The 13,717-nt window shown below is 37.3% G+C and overlaps 2 protein-coding genes across 5 annotated transcripts in view; both read left to right on the top strand.

Annotated features, from left to right (window-relative positions):
- LOC116732632 (myelin-oligodendrocyte glycoprotein-like) overlaps window positions 1–13,717 on the top strand; it is a 38,346-nt gene that overhangs the window by 23,230 nt on the left and 1,399 nt on the right. The window lies entirely within an intron of this gene.
- On the top strand, window positions 5,525–12,226 carry LOC116732655 (myelin-oligodendrocyte glycoprotein-like). Of its 2 annotated transcripts, none has more exons than XM_032583006.1 (3): window positions 5,525–5,721; window positions 9,877–10,227; window positions 12,032–12,226. In XM_032583006.1, exons 1-3 carry the CDS (start codon window positions 5,637–5,639, stop codon window positions 12,091–12,093), a joined length of 498 nt encoding a protein of 165 aa, XP_032438897.1. In that variant the 5' UTR covers window positions 5,525–5,636; the 3' UTR covers window positions 12,094–12,226. The 2 variants fall into 2 exon arrangements, with proteins under 2 accessions (XP_032438897.1, XP_032438898.1); XM_032583007.1 differs by lacking the exon at window positions 9,877–10,227 and adding an exon at window positions 11,604–11,948 and having other exon boundaries at window positions 5,532–5,721; window positions 12,032–12,142.

Raw genomic sequence — 13,717 nt, 5'->3', positions numbered from 1 at the left:
ACACATAAAAAGAAAACAGACAGATCACAGATGCAAAAGTAGTTTTTATAGTTTCCAACCACTGATTGTAAATAAGGGCAGTAATGTATATTGGTGATCAATAAGCCTACAGATAATCATCTCAACACCTACACAGCTGTTGAATACAACAGTTAACCTGAATTGTTTGACATTAAATGATTTTTAAATATTTGAGAGGACATGGATGGTTTCCAGTCCAGGGACATCATAGTGGGGTTGGAGGTGATTTTCACAGTAAGTAATTAAACAGACCAGACAGGATTTTACAGCTTTCATCTTCCTACCAGTCCAGACATCACAGGCCACATCTTCAGGTCCAGCATTGATAGGTTTATTTTGTCACAACCTGCAAAGAACCAGCCAGAGACAGAGATTAGGTTTCTTTTGATTTCTTTTCTGCAGAATAGGAGAATTGAGAACAGACGCGACGAATCGCTGTCAAACACTGTCTGGACTCAATTCTACCAGTTCTTTCTTTGCATTTCTCTTTATTGTATAGAAAAAGGAGGTTGGGCTTCTCTTCACACAGTCACACAGAGAATTGACCAACCGTCTTTACATTCTGGAACCTCTCATGGACATGCCCTTATAAGGGCATGTGGCTGACCACAACTAATCAGTTACATATGGAACTAATAACACATGAATGTTTAACGTTTTTAGCTTCTAAGCAAACATCCTAAACAAAGTTAATAACATACTACAAAAGAAAGAGAAGTTAAGTAAATATAAAAAGAAGAATAATATGAGAGTAATAATATAAAAGAATAATATGAAAAGAATAATATTGAAAACATAACTTGTAAAATAAACTCATGAGTAAATGAACAGGAGGATAATTTTCCTAACATTTCCCACCTGTTTTTCATATTATGCATGAAGTCTAACACAGACATCAGGAATACATCACTTGCTGGCACATTTTCAATGCATCCATCATAACGTTAGACATCAGGGTGCCCCTCAGTGATAGAGGCAACAAGTTGATATTGATATAGAACATGTCCAACAGTTTTGGCTATTAGAGATTTTAGACATGGGATTATGCAGGCAGTAAAAATACAAAACAAGAAAAGAATAATAAGAAGAGGCATCATTAATTTCAACAGCAGGTGCCACCATGGTCCAGATATGAACCAAGAAAGGAAATCTCCTTGTGAGGGAACAGCATCCTGTAACATGGCTTGTTGCAGATTCTTTAAGGCAGACATGGCTTCAGCAATATGAGTTTCATTAGCATCAGAAATATAAGTACAACAAGATGTTCCTATCATTACACACACACCACCCTGACTAGCTGTAAGTATGTCTAACACCATCCTGTTTTGGAGAACCATCAGTCGCATTTCACCAAGTTGTTGATTCTGACCTCTCTCAATGTCCATGGTAATATTTACCAGGGTCTTCATTCTGTAATCCAAAGTTTCAATCATCAGCATAGATTTTGCTACTCCAACCCATGGAAAAATTGACAGTCCCCATTTCTCAGCAGTACTCCAATGTTTGTGTTCTTTGGGAACATTTGAACCCCAGATAGGATCATGTGGCTGGAAAACAATTTCTGAATTTCTCCGCCGTCGCAGGTGATGAGAGTGTACTGCTGCAGTAGATACAATGATGGTATGATCAGAGACAAACACAGGAGCACAAGTACCTGACCAGTTCACGGGTAGCGACGCATAGATATTACTTCCTCCACACAGAAACCAACCACCCTCAGTGGGATAATTTCCTCGAGGTGTCCACATGGGACATGGAATAAGAGTCCCATCAGCACTTGGACAAACGGAGCTAGGAAATAAATCAGTGATATTTTTGCTGGCATCCAGGTACATGGCCTACCCGAACAGTCCAGTTTCCTGGTGGAGAATGGATACAGACCGGATGTTTTGTCCCTGGCATCGTGACAGCTTTCATCCGTGATGGGTATCCAGTAACATTACTGTAGGTGAAGATGGGCGTCACGCCAGTGCACACTCTTTCATCAGGATGTCACCATCTGAAGTGTTGACTGGAGTCGCTGGCATGAAACGTAAAGCACAAGAGGCAAAACAGACAGCTTGGGACCTGTTCATGGGACTGACATACAGAGTAAGTTTTTCTGGTAGACTTTGGCATCACCAGAGCAGACGTAGCAGTTGGTCATATTCCGTTCTTTGGCCAACATCTCCACATAAGTTCTGCCATATGTTGTCATGGTGATGGTCTGGAAGGTGTCCTAGCCAGATCTTCATAGCAGTGGTATGGACCAAATCTTCTCCCCAGATGGATTAGTGAGGTTGGACTGAAAAAACAGGACACGCACACAGCAGCCACAGCACAAAAGAGGCCCCATCTCCATGAGGACCCCATCTTTGCTCAGTTACAGAGATGTTAGAGGTTACCTAGGACTCTATGGAACAGGGATGTGATGAGTTCTTCACCGACGATTGAGATGCGTAACCCTATTAAGCCACGCCCCTTTGTAGTCGGAATCTTCCCCACTGCCCCCACCTAGGTCTCCAACACTCTCTGCAACTTACAGTGGCTGAGGTGAATCCAGGATGGTCTCTCAGCGATCTTTACTGCAGTGGGAGTGGTCAAAAGCACTTGAAACGGTTCCTCCCACCGTGGGCAGGCCCAGTTCTGTCTCTTAATGGCCTTGATGAAAACCCAATCGCCTGGTTTCACCACCTGGAGGTCCTGTGAAGACAAAGGTTCTTCTGGCAGTGAATTTGCATTTGACACTTCTTTAGACTGTAACATTTCTTTCATGTAATCAGCTAAAGGTTTTTTCACTGTCATCTGGTGGTGGTGTGGTGGTCTTTAAATAAAGGAAGCTTAAAAGCTCTGCCGTGTACTATTTCAAAAGGAGTTAAACCATTCCCAGTGGGCACAATTCTCATGTACATTTTCACTAAATCCAGACACTCTGGCCATGGCCTTTTGGTTTCTTCCATACATTTTTTAAGTCTGGATTTAACAGTAGAATTGCCCTTTACAGATCCTCCTCCTCTCCACTCCACCTCCCAGTAACACATCCAGTCAGACTCTCTCTACTCAGAACCTGATAACAAAAACCATCAAATCTGTCTGGATGATCAGGATAAGACTGTTTATGGTTCGCAAATGTTACCTTTCTATTCCCCTCAGATAAAATTAGAAATCTGTTTAGGGTGTTTGGATCCAGAGTGATAATTTTTAAAAGTTTCAAGAATCCATCTCTGGTCTTTGGTTCTGGTTCTGATGGTTGAACATCCACTTCAGTGACCTTCAGTTCTATGTTTGTCCATGTGTCTCTCAGGATGTCCACTAGTTTATCTCTGAGCTCTGACACAGCTGCTGCCACGTCCTCAAAGTGTCTCAGAGGACGGATGTTGATGCTGGATGAGTGTGTAGACTCACTGAGTGCTGGCAGTGAGGGGTAGTTGAGGAGAAACTGGTTGTGATCCTCTGTGTGTGAGAGCTGCTCCAGCTCAGAATTTCAGAATTTTAAAATTTCAAAATTTTCTCAGGGTTTAATTGCAAAACAAGAATTTCCCCTTGAAAATTTTTGTTTTGCAATAAAATGAGTTTATTTTCACACATTTTATACATATTTCCCTACCTAATGATGGGTCTGTAGATAAGTATCTGAAACCAGAGAGCTCTGTAGTTTCTGTAAGTCTGTATCCTACCAGTCGTCTGAAAGTTGTTCTCTCTTACTGAGGATATTGATGAAAAGGTTACATGTTGGGCTCCCAAAGAAGAGCCACAGCTCCCAAACATCTTCATTTATGATCATCTGCAGCCCCATATACTAACATTACTTGGCAAATAAGGAAGTTTTATAATAAATCATTTTGCATGAAATGTTCCCTATATGAGAGGCTTTTACTTCCTTAAATTGATGTATTTGTTCTGTTATGAAAGCAAACATTCATATTTTTTTTAATATTTAAATCAAATTTTTAATTTTTAACAAAAACAAACAAATACTGCAAACAGACTTATAATAATAATTTATTAATGCTGCTAGATGCTACTTCTCTTACAGGCATCAGTTATACTTATGGTTTTTGCAACACACTCTCCTCATCACTGTCTATTCACTAGTGATCGATAAATGAGGCGTCATGTATCGTTTTGACCCAAAGCAAAACTATTGATACTGCGTCATTACTGCGTCACTGAATACTGACACCTGCTGGACATTAAAAATCCCTACAGGCAACGTAGTTCACAGACTGATTTGATGACCTAGTCCACACAATAAGATTTAAGTCATTGTATTTTATTGTATATTATATATTATATTATTTCATATCTTCAGTTAAATTCAAATATATTTTATATTCTTCGATAGAGTCAATAAATAATGTGAACATGAACCAAGTGATGAAAATGAAAGTGAACGTGTTTGGAATGAGGATGATTGTGGACTGTTTTTTTTTTTTCCCACAAATTTTCATTTAAAAAAAAACTTTTTCCAACATTTTGAATTTAGTCTGTTCCGTGTTTTTGACACAACGTCTCCTGCTGTAGAAAAAAATGAAGTAAACAATACATTTATATAAAAATAATTTATAAAAGCAACTGAGTAATTTGTAGAATGGCTGCATACCTGAGTTTATCCAGGTGTATCTGCGACTTCATTCTGATGCCCTATAATGACTCAGCATTAAGGAGGTGAATTTATTTAAATAAAACTGATTTTAGTGACGCTGTATATTATTCATATAAATTTTATTTTTTCTTTTATATTTTGTACGCTGATTTTCATGGATGTGTTTGTTTTGCTGGAAATGTCTTTTTTGTATTTATTTATAGCGGGATTGTCTTTATTTTCCTTTTATCTGTCTAAAGATTTGTATTTATGGAGGGTAATTTAAGAATAAAAATTGTGAAATGTATAATTTCAAAGGAGAAACATGCAAAACTTAACCTGCAGAACATAATATGAAAGTAAACTAAGAGTCAATTTCAGCTGAATTTGGATTCAGATCCAGTAGAAACTGAAAAGAATCGGATGAAACAACAACGAAGTGATAATCAATACCTTATTTTCTGACGTAAGATCAAAATGGTCCCCAAACTATGAAATCTTTCGTTTACCTTCAGGCTCCATAATTGACGCTGTAACGTAAAAGATCAAGAATTATTTTGGCAAATGCATCCAAGTTCATCCCGCTGACAGATTCGCTTCCATATAAACACAGTTTGGCGCATCAGTGTCATTCAGAAACACTTCCTGTATCGGTCACGTGACTTGCTGAAAGCAATACGACACGGGGTTTGGTCTAAGGGCTTGGCGCATGCGCCGACGCATCGGTGCTTCCGCCCTGCATCCTGGCTTCAAATAGCCCGTCTCTAGTTTTACTGCTTGATGATGATCTATGTCTCAATGTTTATACTGAGGATTAAATAATAAATTAACATACAGACTATATGACTGCTATCCCGCTGCCTTAATTAACAATATTAAAGCTTTGAAGCTTCCGGGACTATGAGAGCACACACACCCCCGCTCCTCCCCCACCCCACGCACACACACAAATGAAACAGAAAGTATTATTTCACTTTTTGACTCGACGATATCTCGGCCATTTCCACTACTTATCAAATCTTCATTAAATACTTAAAAGAAAATCAGAAATATGCTCTTCATCAGACAGGAACACATCATGAGATGTTTTCTGGTTCTCTTCTGGCTGATCAGTTTACTGCCCGTCTCAGATCAAGGTACGTTCAGTTTTTCTCTCGTGGTTTCCTCCCAGTAGTGTACACAGCGCAGCGGTTATATCTCAAAACAACACTAAAAGTTACTGAACTTGCGTATATTTAAAATAAGCAGGTGCGTATCAAACCCAGAATTAGTCTGATATCCAGGAAGTTTAGAAGAGGTCTTGTGCGCTATTCAGTTCCCCTGCGAAAATCTGTTCCCCCTGTGTCGGGAGCGCGCATTGCAGCCGGAGAGAGGCGGATCTGACCATTTTCACGGCGCTTCTGATCGATTTCTCGGTAAAAAACAACTCAGTTAATCATGTCAAGCTTGTAACATTTAGTTTAATCGGCAGCTGTTGTTTACAAAATTGTAAAAATAATTAAATAAACGAGGTCTTTTTACGCTGTTTTGTGTTATTTTAAACGCCAAGAGAATCGGTCTTTTTCCAACTTTTGCCACTTACGCCTGACAAAATAAAAGTCAGTCACCAAAACACAGTTTTCCGACACGTAGTGTGTATTTATAATTTTTCATTGCTGATATAAGACGATGGCTGAAAGCAGGGCACAAATATTAAGACTTCCTGAAAAGACGAGAGCGTGGACTTTCTGGTAAATCCCGTTCTAATGTAAAATATGACAGATTACTGTAGTAAGGAAATTTCTAGTATACTACAGGCTATCACACATAACAATTTTTGAGAATTTGGCAACAGTTGTCAAATGGGGGGAGGAGAATAGAGAATGGATATTTCAGCTGCCTGAAATAAACCATTCCTCCTCCATAACATGGGAACAAATTAATTTACCAACAAGTCTTTAACTGTGTTTATTCCTCTTATCATCAACAATAAATCCTGTGAATTTGGTAACATTTGCTCTTATTTGACAAAGTTATGAGGGGGGAACCATTCTGGGAATCAACAATCATCACCTCCACTGGACTTTAGTGGTAATAAATGTTTTTAAACTCTAAAAACAATCTATATCATACTTATCTCATAGACAAAAACCACATGAAAACTGTCGAATGGACACTTTCTAGGTGATCTACCCACAAGAGAAAAAGTCTGTATGAATATTTTCTGTATTAAAGTCCTTGAATCCACTGGGGGAATCAAAACAAGACATCCAGAAATGTTTGCAAATCACAAGGTATGGTTAAAAATTTAAGTTTAACTCAAGTATGAAAATCAAATAAAGTTGTTCTTATTAATATATCTATATTTACAGGGCATTTATGAGGAAGAAGGGGTGCAATCTCTCACGTTGGACATGTGACACAGTCAAGCATCCAAAACAACAAGATATTAAATCATGTGGTGTGTTTTCACTGAAGGTTTCAGACATATTGTCACACAGTGTATGACTTTAGGATTTTGATATATATTTTGAGACATGTACAGTGAATTACTTTCTTTGTTACTTAAATTTAAAGCCATTAAATGAAACTGTTCATTTCAGTTTGCAGAAAAAATCCTATCAAAAGAGGTTGTGGATTTTCCTGTTTCCAGAGAGGCGGTTTACAGCATGAGACTTATCCTTAACATTAATATTCTTATTTTCAGTGTTTATGACAATTGTTATCATGATTACTATTATTTGTATGTTTGGCTAAAACATCTGTACTTAGCCAACCTCCGTGTCACTTTCCATCTCTCCACAGAAGTGACACAAGTCTTTTAGGTCCTCTGTTAATAACAAAAGTATAAAAACACACACACACACACACGATTATACATGTACAATCATGACCGTATATATGGGTGTGTATGAAACTGTTACACAGGATGTGCTAAGCACCAACACAGTCATTTATGAAAGAAAATATAGAAAATAAAATGATTGTACTTATTAATTTGCAAACATTGCAAAGATTGTTTTTAGAGTTTAAAAACATTTATTACCACTAAAGTCCAGTGGAGGTGATGATTGTTGATTCCCAGAATGGTTCCCCCCTCATAACTTTGTCAAATAAAGAGGAAATGTTTTCAAACTTACTTGATTTATTGTTGATGATAAGAGGAATAAACACAGTTAAAGACTTGTTGGTAAATTAATTTGTTCCCATGTTATGGAGGGGAACAGATTATTTCAGGCAGCTGAAATATATGGTTCCCCCCTCATAACTTTGTCAAATAAAGAGCAAATGTTACCAAATTCACAGGATTTATTGTTGATGATAAGAGGAATAAACACAGTTAAAGACTTGTTGGTAAATTAATTTGTTCCCATGTTATGGAGGAGGAATGGTTTATTTCAGGCAGCTGAAATATCCATTCTCTATTCTCCTCCCCCCATTTGACAACTGTTGCCAAATTCTCAAAAATTGTTATGTGTGATAGCCTGTAGTATACTAGAAATTTCCTTACTACAGTAATCTGTCATATTTTACATTAGAACGGGATTTACCAGAAAGTCCATGCTCTCGTCTTTTCAGGAAGTCTTAATATTTGTGCCATGCTTTCAGCAATCGTCTTATATCAGGAAGGAAAAATTATAAATACACACTAAGTGTTGAAAAACTGTGTTTGGTGACTGACTTTTATTTCTGTCAGGCGTAAGTGACAAAAGTTAGAAAAAGACCGATTCTCTTGGCGTTTAAAATAACACAAAACAGCGTAAAAAGACCTCGTTTATTTAATTATTTTTACAATTTTGTAAACAACAGCTGCCGATTAAACTAAATGTTACAAGCTTGACATGATTAACTGAGTTGTTTTTACCGAGAAATCGATCAGAAGCGCCGTGAAAATGGTCAGATCCGCCTCTCCGGCTGCAATGCGCGCTCCCGACACAGGGGGAACAGATTTTCGCAGGGGAACTGAATAGCGCACAAGACCGGCTCTCGCTCTCCATATTTTCATAGATGTTTTGTGTTCGCAAATAATAGTTAATATCAAAGATGGTGTCGCAAATCTGCAGCAGCCATTTGATGAGCCGCTATAAAGACAACCTTAGTCTGGTCGCAAACGTGTATCTGAATTTCAGGATGTTGTACCTCCTCAAACATTTAGAGTGTAAAGATAACTGCTTCGATAATACAGCCTGTCCAAAAATGTCTCATGTCTCCATTTATCCTGAGTATGGATTATGTTGTGCTGTAAACCTAAAAAAACAAACCTACTCCATCCAGAGAAATGGCTGAACTTATTCCAGAGTTACCATTGTGAATTTATTTGTGCTCAAAGCTAAAATCCTACATTTTTATATTTTATGAAAAGATGTTTATGATGTAATAAACATCATAAATATGATATATAAAACAAATATAACAATATCTATTATAGTCCAAGGACAATCCTCATGAAACTTATGAAGAACTGAATTCACTTTGAGGAGTGAAACACATTTTTTAAGAAGTTTATCCATGAAGTTCTTACCTGCACAGACTTTGTTAAATGATGCCTTCCTGCTAACTATTTGATGATCAAAGACGTTTTTTAGTTTCCCAGCAGGAAGTGGTGACTTAACTTACCTCAGTCTCCCATACAGCTCTGCTCTTTCTCTGTCCACAGCTTCACACCTTTACTGATGTAAACTTGTTAATGACCCTCTTTAGATTTTTGTTTTTATTGTTTGAGGTTCAAGGTTTTGAATTAGAAATCTGTTTTTATTATTTCAAAATATAATTGTCATCAGCAAATTGATCAGTGACTCGTCTTGTTAAATTAGACCATAAAGGCTGATCTTTGCTCCTCACAATGACTGTGTGATTCATTTGTCTCTGATCTTTCCATGGATCAGTTTGCTGGAACTGATCTCTTCACTAAAACTGAAGGTTTGGAGAAACTCTGATCAATAAATCAGATAAGGCCTCTGCTTTCCAGGTTTTAGCAATTATGGAAATACCTGTCCTTTATAACAGGTTTAACACCAGCTGTTATGGGATAGCTGCTACTTTCTCTTCTGGTAAAATGTTGATATTTATTTTAATTGAACAAGTATTTTCTTGTTTTCTTTTCCAGATTTTGATAAAATGACTAGATATCAATTTGTAAACAAGCAAAAACAAAACAGAAAAAATGTGAGCTTTTATTTTGAAAGAACTCAATAATACTGTGTTGTCCCAACAGTTTTCACAACTGAAAGCATTTAAAGGATAATAGTTGAGCAACAAACTAAACATCATCATGAGTGCAGTCATTTTAAAAGCATTGTTTATCTTTCCAGGAAAATATCATCTTGCTGTTCCTGAAGAGCCAATAAAGGCACAAGTGGGATCCAACGTTGTTCTACCATGTCTTGTGAAGCCCCCAGTTAACGTGAGAGGCGCTACAGTCGAGTGGATGTTCGACTCCAGTAAAACTGTTCACTTGTTTCGCAGTGGAGATGATCACCGAGAATCTCAAGACGACAGATACAAAGATCGAACTTATCTCAACCATGCAATGCTTGAACATGGTGACGTTTCCCTCAAGTTGTCCAACGTAACTAAGAACGATGAAGGGATTTACACCTGCTTTGTTCACCGTCTGCCTGATCATAATAAGCCAGAAAAGAGACATGTTACTCTGATTGTTGGTGAGTTTTATTGAATCAGAATCATTTAAGATAAAATAGATAAAAATGTTGATATCTTTAACACTTAATGTGATTCCTCAACAGTTGATGGAGAAGAAAATGAAAACCCTGAAGGACATTCTGAAGGTAAATATCTTAACAACTGATAATCAGATGTTTCTGGCACAACGACTGTGACTCAGTGGATACAGTTGTTGTCTTCCTGTTTCCCCTGGTCACATGTTGATGTGCCCTTGGGCAAGACAGCTAACTCCTAAATACCTATTGATCTGCATATAGGTGTATGAATATGTGTGTGTGTGTGTGTGTGGTGCAGTAAATGTTGACCCCTGAATGATGAGGTGACTGTTGGTTCACAACTTTGATCTAATTAATAAAACAAAAATATGCAAAATTGAATTCAAAATATTCAAAAACGGAATTTTAAAAACCCGTTTTTCTTTTTTGTCACCAAACGCCCACTTGGATTTTGGGGTGTTGTTGTTACTGGTGGTGGTGGTCTTGGGGCAGTCCTTTCATTATATTCCAGCGTGTTTTTAAGGAGTGAAACACATTTTTTAAGAAGTTTTTCCATGAAGTTCTTACCTGCACAGACTTTGTTAAATGATGCCTTCCTGCTAACTATTTGATGATCAAAGACGTTTTTTAGTTTCCCAGCAGGAAGTGGTGACTTAACTTACCTCAGTCTCCCATACAGCTCTGCTCTTTCTCTGTCCACAGCTTCACACCTTTACTGATGTAAACTTGTTAATGACCCTCTTTAGATTTTTGTTTTTATTGTTTGAGGTTCAAGGTTTTGAATTAGAAATCTGTTTTTATTATTTCAAAATATAATTGTCATCAGCAAATTGATCAGTGACTCGTCTTGTTAAATTAGACCATAAAGGCTGATCTTTGCTCCTCACAATGACTGTGTGATTCATTTGTCTCTGATCTTTCCATGGATCAGTTTGCTGGAACTGATCTCTTCACTAAAACTGAAGGTTTGGAGAAACTCTGATCAATAAATCAGATAAGGCCTCTGCTTTCCAGGTTTTAGCAATTATGGAAATACCTGTCCTTTATAACAGGTTTAACACCAGCTGTTATGGGATAGCTGCTACTTTCTCTTCTGGTAAAATGTTGATATTTATTTTAATTAAATGAGTATTTTCTTGTTTTCTTTTCCAGAGATTGAAAAAAAAATGACTAGACATCAATTTGTAAACAAAAAAACAATACAGAAAAAATGTGAGCTTTTATTTTGAAAGAACTCAATAATACTGTGTTGTCCCAACAGTTTTCACAACTGAAAGCATTTAAAGGATAATAGTTGAGCAACAAACTGAACATCATCATGAGTGCAGTCATTTTAAAAGCATTGTTTATCTTTCCAGGAAAATATCATCTTGTTGGTCCTGAAGAGCCAATAAAGGCACAAGTGGGATCCGACGTTGTTCTACCATGTCTTGTGAAGCCCGCAGTTGACGCGAGAGACGCTGCAGTCGAGTGGATGGTCGACTCCAGTAAAACTGTTCACTTGTTCCGTAATGAAGCTGATGACCGAGAATCTCAAGACGACAGATACAAAGATCGAACTTATCTCAACCATGCAATGCTTGAACATGGTGACGTTTCCCTCAAGTTGTCCAACGTAACTAAGAATGATGAAGGGATTTACAGCTGCTTTGTTCGCCGTCTGCCTGATCTCTCAGAAGAAAGACATGTTACTCTGATTGTTGGTGAGCTTTATTGATTCAGAATCATTGAAGATAAAATAGATAAAATGTTGATATCTTTAACACTTAATGTGATTCCTCAACAGATGATGGAAAAGAAAATGAAAACCCAGACAAACATTCTGGAGGTAAATATCTTAACAACTGATAATCAGATGTTTCTGGCACAGCGACTGTGACTCAGTGGATACAGTTGTTGTCTTCCTGTTTCCCCTGATCACATGTTGATGTGCCCTTGGGCAAGTCAGATAACTCCTAAATACCTATTGATCTGCATATAGGTGTATGAATATGTGTGTGTGTGTGGGTGTGTGTGTGTGTGTGTGTGTGGGTGTGTGTGGGTGTGTGTGTGTGTGTGTGGGTGTGTGTGTGTGTGTGTGTGGGTGTTGGTGGGTGTGTGTGTGTGTGTGTGGGTGTTTGTGGGTGCGTGTGTGTGTGGGTGTGTGGTGCAGTAAATGTTGACCCCTGAATGATGAGGTGACTGTTGGTTCACAACTTTGATCTCATTAATAAAACAAAAATATGCAAAATTGATTTCAAAATATTCAAAAACGGAATTTTAAAAACCTGTTTTTCTTTTTGTCACAGGACCTGAACCTGAAGTTATTGGTGGAGGTAATGGTGGTCGGGTTGTTTCTGTTGTTGGTCTTGTTGTTGGAGCACTCATCATCATCATCATCCTCATCTTCATCATATACTGTGCTGTACGTCGCTGCAGAGGTGAACAAAGTAAGTCAGTCATTGTCTTTGTCTTGCAGGATTTTGGTGAATTAATGATTCTCTCCATAAATGCATATTTCCAATTGATAGAAAATATAGTTTTTAATAGTTTGCAAAAACTGATCTGAAGCTGAAGAGAAGTAAAACTCAGAAACATGGAGCTGTCTGGATAAACATGTATAAGAAAAGTTATGCAGTTTTCACATATTTATTAATATCTGTTGGTGTTTGTCTGAAAAGAAAAGAAAAACAAAAAACCAAATTATTATGAGTAACTTTTTTCTGTTTTAGGTCTTTGTTGTTTATTGTAGCCTTTCTGCCTGCCCAGGTTGATGAAACATTTTTACCAGACAAAAACTGTTAAGGAGAATTAAATATTGTCACTCATTTATATTGTTAAGCTAAATATTCACTGTTGTTTACTTTCTGTTGTGTACAGTTTTTCCATGCTGGAACAACAAGTCTCGACATGAACAAGTGATAAATGATGAAGGTATGGAAATGGAACAATTATGTAATAATTAACTTATGTTAATTATTTACTTTTTTATTTTCCTGCTCATTGATAAACTAAGCAGGACTGCAGTCACTGAACATCACAGCTGAGCATCAAACCAGGAAACTGAACTTCCTTGTTGGTGACTGAATCTGACTGACTAGATAATTTGATGTAGCAGCAATGAACTGGTGACCTGACTGGTTTACTCATGGCTCACCAGCTTTCCCACTGACCTGAACAGTGATATGCAGGTTTAGACCAGAGGTGACCAACCTGTGGCCCCGGATCTGGACAACACTAAAGAAAAACAGCCAAGAATCAAGAAAACAAAATCCAACAACATTCATTCATAAAATGCTATAAATAAATCTATTAAAAATTGCAAACACATAACTCAGATTTTCTCTTCTTTGTTGTGTTTTCTTCAACAGAGAAGCTTATAGCCAATTAAAACATGTTTAAGATTATAATTACATCAGACCAATTAAAATAAAAGAAACTAGAGTTTAATGAAAGACATCTCTTCTACCTTAATGAAAGTTTTATTTAAAAG

This window comes from Xiphophorus hellerii, chromosome 14 (assembly GCF_003331165.1).
Source record: "Xiphophorus hellerii strain 12219 chromosome 14, Xiphophorus_hellerii-4.1, whole genome shotgun sequence".
In the NCBI taxonomy this organism is placed as follows: Eukaryota; Metazoa; Chordata; class Actinopteri; order Cyprinodontiformes; family Poeciliidae; genus Xiphophorus; species Xiphophorus hellerii.
Note: the sequence above shows the minus strand (reverse complement) of the source record. Positions and strands in the feature narration are given on the sequence as shown.

What these genes read in the sequence shown, in the direction of transcription:
- LOC116732655 (XM_032583006.1), top strand. Translation starts at nt 5,637, where the DNA reads ATGCTCTTCATCAGACAGGAACACATCATGAGATGTTTTCTGGTTCTC. An exon ending in ACTGCCCGTCTCAGATCAAG is followed by an intron (nt 5,722 to 9,876) that starts GTACGTTCAGTT and finishes TTATCTTTCCAG; the next exon opens with GAAAATATCATCTTGCTGTT. An exon ending in ACATGTTACTCTGATTGTTG is followed by an intron (nt 10,228 to 12,031) that starts GTGAGTTTTATT and finishes ATTCCTCAACAG; the next exon opens with ATGATGGAAAAGAAAATGAA.